A 5,548-nucleotide genomic window follows, 5' to 3' on the forward strand; every position below is an offset into this window, starting at 1 on the left:
AACCCTAAATCGTCAAACAATAACAAAATAAAAAACAATTGTGTGTACAAGTAGAACTCTCTCAACAAGAGTAGATTAGCACAATTGAAAATCAATATACTTCAATCAATAATCAATATAAAAGAGTGAAACTCGGATTATTATCACCAGGCATCTGATTTGATTTGAAAATCTCAATAGAGAACGATCAGAAATCATGAGTTGTATCAGCACAAACATAGCAAGACTTCAGAAAATATTTGAGCAAGAAAGCTTTGAACTTTGTAATTCGTATGAGCTTGATTATTGTTGATTTTTGTTGGTGTTTGTAATTCGTGAAATTAAATTGCATTTATAGATTTAAAAAGTGTATAAACATATTCTCCAAGTTACTTGAAGTATTTCCCAAGTTTTCTAAAAGATTGGGAGTCAAGCAAACAATTTTGAAAACTTCCCTCAATGTTTTAAAATTTTAAAACACAAAGGTCAGTCGCCTGATCCCAAAGGGTCAGTCAACCGTGCCTTGAAATTACAACGTATTCTAAAAATCAATACTGGGTTAGTCACCTGAGCCTTAATGGTGAGTTGCCTGAGACAGTTCTGTTTGCATACTTAAAAACACATAAAAATGTCAGTCGCCTGAGGAAACTTCCTCGATCGCTTGTCTTGCCTTCAAATTAAGTGTTTTTTTTTTTTTTAACTTTTTGATTTCAAAACTTTACTTGGGTTTTGGAAAGATATAAGTAATACTTTAAAATATTTTCCATGATTTTGAAATAAGGTCTAAAAAGAAACTTATCCTTTAAAAAACAAAAGTTGAGATATCCTTTAGAAAATTCTTTCATGGTGTAATTTCCATAATTTCATTTATCTAGCCCTAGCACTTCTCACAACAACACACTCTTTATCCTTGTCACTTGTCAGTTGGTTAAAGGAAGCACCCTAGGGGTTTTATTAATAGGCAAACGAGATGTCCTAGGATTAATGTTTTTCCTTGGAACCAAGAAAGTTATCCAAGGAAATAACATTGCTAAGGTGGCGTGCTTCACAGTGGTGCACACCACTCCTCTTGGCATTAGGCAATATAATCTCCATTTGGGTGAAGCAACTTCTTTTCATGTGTTGTTTCTCCACTTCTGCAAATTTTTATATAACGAAACTTCAAATTGGGTTAAAATTTGTTCATTGCTTAATTTCTAGGTCCCAAATAGTTCTGTTAGGTTAAATTAATTGTAAATTTTTGGTTCTTCAAATGATTTTAGGCATGAAAATGCACAAATTGACTTTGGGCTTCCAATTTTTTATATTCTTTTGCTTGTACACGAATAAGAAAATATGAAAATAATCCCAGGTTAATGTGGGCAAAAGTGGGATTTTATATTTACAGATTACAAACAATTTTGAATCAAATCCTGGGTAAGGGCTCAAGAACCTGCCAACAAGATATGGCTGATTGACACATGGAATAAAGACTACACAGACTCTAAGCTTTCATTTTGTTAGTGGCTAGACTAGCTAATTGTTAGTTGGCCAATAAATCAGTCAATCTCATCATCCTCTTCTGATGAAAGGAATATGTAAGCAGAAGTCCATCAGCGAATATGCCTCCTCAAAACATGTAATCAGTCTGAGACTCGATTGCACTATTAAAAAATTCAGATATAATCCTTTTCTAATAAACTTATGCAGAAGGATTAGCAGAATTCTTTTTCATTTCCATTTTTTAACAGCCCTTGTCTTGCAAATAGTTAACAAGCCTTGTAGCGTAAAAGAAGGCCACATGTTCTGAACAGTTAAAAGAAGGGACCAAACAAAGAGAGATCAAGACTTATTATTCCTTATCTTCTACTTTGTTTCCCAAACTTTATCTTATATTTCAATTTTCAACCCAACTCCAAAAGCTTATATTGACAGAGACCACTGGAATATATATACACACTGTGCACATACACACCCCTCAGCGTGGACCCATGCCCATCAAAGGAATACTGCTTCAGAAACTGGAAGTACTATGCAGAATTCCCTTGTGTTTCCTGTTTTTACTTAATTCCTTAATTATAAAGGAAAATGAAATTACACACACACCCACTTGCAATGGCCAGAACCCAAGTTGTAGTGATGTACAACTCCATGGCATTGTTCTATATATATGTTTCACTCTCACTCACCCTATTTTGCTAAACAGCCATTGGGTCTCTAGAATAGGCACTTCATGGCTGACTTTGTACAGGTTATACAGAGCTTTAGGCCCTCTCAGCCGTTCCCAGAGATGAGTATTGACTGGGGAATTTTAAGCCAATTTGGGGAGCCCAATCCCAGCATGTTGGAGAATTTCAACATCCCAGATTTTTCAACGGGGACTTCCTTCGGCCATCAACTACCTGAATTGCCAGCCAGCTTTTATCATAATCTTCCCAGTACTTCCCAGTCCGATGGTCCAAACGCAGTGCCAATTGCTCATAATGACAACTCCAATGGATTCGTTTGCCAGAAAAACAGGAAGAGAAAAATAACGGAACAATCACAGAGAAGAAGCTATGGACACATTTATTCTGCAGCTTACGAAAATGGGTTGAAAGTAGATTATGATGTCAAGAAAGTATGTTTCAATACATTCCTAGAGCTGGTAGCTTTTGAATCCTTTTTCATGCATGTTTGGTTGTCTGCTGCTTTCTCTATGATTTTGAGTTTATTTGGTTTTTGAGTTTTTTCAGAGCTTAAGAAAAGGAAAGAAAGGCAGGAGCATTAATGAGAAAGAAGAAGGGAGCAAACCAGAGGAAGTGATTCATGTTAGAGCAAGAAGAGGCCAAGCAACAGACAGTCACAGTCTAGCAGAAAGGGTACATATATACCATTGCATGAAACTGTGTAGTATGCAAATTAGTTAACAACAGATCACCTAGCCTTTTTATTGATTTTTTTAATGGAAACAAAAAAAAACAGAATATCTATTGGAGAATTTTACCACAGGACACTGCTGTGAAACAGGTCAGAAGGGAGAAAATCAATAATAAATTGAAATGCTTGCAAGACCTTGTTCCTGGGTGCTACAAGGTAAAAAGAAAAGGCACATGCGTGCACACATGCAATCACAAAAAACATGCCTGCTTTTATGTCATTATGTGTGTATTGTTTCTCTCGCCTCTCTCCTTTTTCTTCTTTTTTTCTTTTTACTTTCTTGCTGGACTATATATGCAGCTCATAATTTTTACGTGGATTTATTGATGACAGTCAATGGGAATGGCACTGATGCTGGATGAGATAATCAATTATGTTCACTCATTGCAGAATCAAGTTGAGGTAAGTCTGAAAACAAGATAATTTGTGCGAAAATCTTATGAATTTATTTCTAATCATAACGGCACCACCTTCATTCTTTATTTATGTGTTCCCAACTGGAACAGTTTCTTTCCATGGAGCTTGCAGCTGCCACTTCTTTTCATGACTTCAACGTGAAAATAGGAAAAGCTCAGGTGCTCCTTCAGTAACTTTCATATTCATTTGGCGTGAGAAACAGAATAGCATCAAATGGAATGACATCAAATTCATGATTTGATTTCTTCATGGTGCTCATTTTATTTTTTTCTTTATTCCATTCCATTCTCACCTCATTCCACTTTGCAAATCAAACATTATATTAAAAGTCCAAATAGCTTTTTTGAGCTAAATTGTGGCTTAGTTTGTAAGCTTTCTATAACCGGCCAGCCTAGCCATCAGAGTTGCAGTAAGGAAATATTTTGAGCAAGTCAATTCAACAACTTGGTTAGGCTCTAAGCAGGAACATATAGCCTACTTCAAATGCTTCAAATGGGTGTGCATGCTATTTAAAATATGCATGTATTAATTTATATATGTGCATGCCCCTTTTTTATGTACTCTCCAAGAAATTTATGTCTACTATATGTAATTAAGCGAGTGATGTTGAATCCTTGATGGTGCAGGAGACAAGTACACATGAGGCAATGGAGATGGAGAGAATGGTTATGCAAGGATATGGAAAGCAGAGTTGCTTCCATCCAACAGTGCCATTTTGACTGCAGTTTTGGCTCCTACTCATGCCCACTAATGCTACACCCCACATGAATATGCTCTCTTTTTGGTCATCATCTTCCTCACCAATCAGTTCTACATGTTTTCTTTGACATGGCACTCATGCTAGTTCATGATATTGCATTGCCACTCCATACAGGTTTCAAAACCTAGCCATATATAATATAAAGTTTATAAACCCTTTTATCTTTTCTTTTCTTTTCTTTTTTAATCTTTTTCCTAGTTTTTAATAGTTGATTTCCTTGATTCAATTGGTGAAAAGAACAAATTGTGGTTCAAAGTGACAAACATGGATATATATATATATATATGCATTGGGAATTAAGGATCTATGTATTGATGTTGTTGCTATGTGGGATGGAGCAGTTGGACCCAGATGAACTTTGATGGGACTTGGTTTCTTATATATCAAATGTATATTCCCCGGCACATAATGACATCAAATTAGGTTGCCGTATGGTGATCCAATTAAAATCTTGGCCTCTTAGAGGGCCTATTGTAGCCAATTAACCCAGCGTGTGCTTGTGTTTAGTATACATCGCTAATATTTGATTGTGTGTGTGCACGCGCGCGTGCGTGCGCATGAGAGAGAGAGAGAGAGAGAGAGAGAGAGAGAGAGAGGGAGCCGTGACGTCTAACCATGCATAGAATGCTTCCAACACCCAACAATAGATAAACAAAAAATGATTAGAGGATAATTAAGTGCAAGATTAGTGGTGGGTGGGCAAGCATGTATATGGATGAATAGAATCTCGATGTTGCCAATTCATATGGTGAATGATTGAAATAAGGGTGGAGGACAGGAATCCTTGGGATGATATTGAAGGGAAGGAATGCAGGTGCAATGCACCCAAAGATATGGTATTACAGGCCAGAAAGGACAGATACAGTGAGTCATATATATTATGCTCACCAAAAATAAAATAAAATAAACAAAGAAGGGATGTCGTTGTCTGTTTTGAAATTTCTCAGATGAAAAGGGCCAGTGTGATTTAAAGTTTGTAGCTTGTACATCTTTTCTTTTATCTTTGACCTTTTTTTGGCCATTACTACCTTGGCTTTTCAATAGTTCATGAACAATTAGGATGTATGGTGCTAATGGAATATATGGATAGGCCACATCTCCACATCAGTGGCACTATATCCAGTTAATAACTATATGGGCAAGTTCAAGGGATCCACATCTTCACTGCGCATCTACATGTCCACATCTACCTTTGGAAAGGGTAGAAGAAGGTTGCCGACCATGTGGGCGACAAGCACACTATTTAACAATATCATGATAGATGCATTTAAAAAAAGAAAACAAATTAGTTCATGCATGTACTAGATATAAGCAGACACTAAAAGATTCATTTCTTGCAAAGGAAAAATGTAATTACATCAATTTTTTTTATGGAAATTATAAATTAAAAGGTTGAATTATGAAATTTAGTGGTAATTTTATTTCTAAAGTTAATTAATGGAAGAGGGTGTAGTTTCTTTCATCATTTCTGGAATACCCTCACTCTTGCAAGTT

At 36.0% G+C, this 5,548-nt stretch overlaps 1 protein-coding gene across 1 annotated transcript; it reads left to right on the forward strand.

Moving 5' to 3' along the window:
* The first annotated feature begins 2,191 nt into the window (after nucleotides 1-2,191).
* LOC131144625 (transcription factor BEE 3-like) lies at nucleotides 2,192-4,013 on the forward strand. Its single transcript, XM_058093409.1, has 6 exons — nucleotides 2,192-2,578; nucleotides 2,694-2,819; nucleotides 2,968-3,054; nucleotides 3,211-3,279; nucleotides 3,384-3,452; nucleotides 3,921-4,013. The coding sequence occupies exons 1-6, from the start codon at nucleotides 2,192-2,194 to the stop codon at nucleotides 4,011-4,013; spliced, it is 831 nt and encodes a 276-aa protein (XP_057949392.1).
* Nucleotides 4,014-5,548: the final 1,535 nt, after the last annotated feature.

The sequence above is a fragment of the Malania oleifera genome, chromosome 1 (assembly GCF_029873635.1).
Source record: "Malania oleifera isolate guangnan ecotype guangnan chromosome 1, ASM2987363v1, whole genome shotgun sequence".
In the NCBI taxonomy this organism is placed as follows: domain Eukaryota; kingdom Viridiplantae; phylum Streptophyta; class Magnoliopsida; order Santalales; family Ximeniaceae; genus Malania; species Malania oleifera.

What these genes read in the sequence shown, in the direction of transcription:
- LOC131144625 (XM_058093409.1), top strand. Translation starts at nt 2,192, where the DNA reads ATGGCTGACTTTGTACAGGTTATACAGAGCTTTAGGCCCTCTCAGCCG. An exon ending in GTCACAGTCTAGCAGAAAGG is followed by an intron (nt 2,820 to 2,967) that starts GTACATATATAC and finishes GCTGTGAAACAG; the next exon opens with GTCAGAAGGGAGAAAATCAA. An exon ending in CATTGCAGAATCAAGTTGAG is followed by an intron (nt 3,280 to 3,383) that starts GTAAGTCTGAAA and finishes CAACTGGAACAG; the next exon opens with TTTCTTTCCATGGAGCTTGC.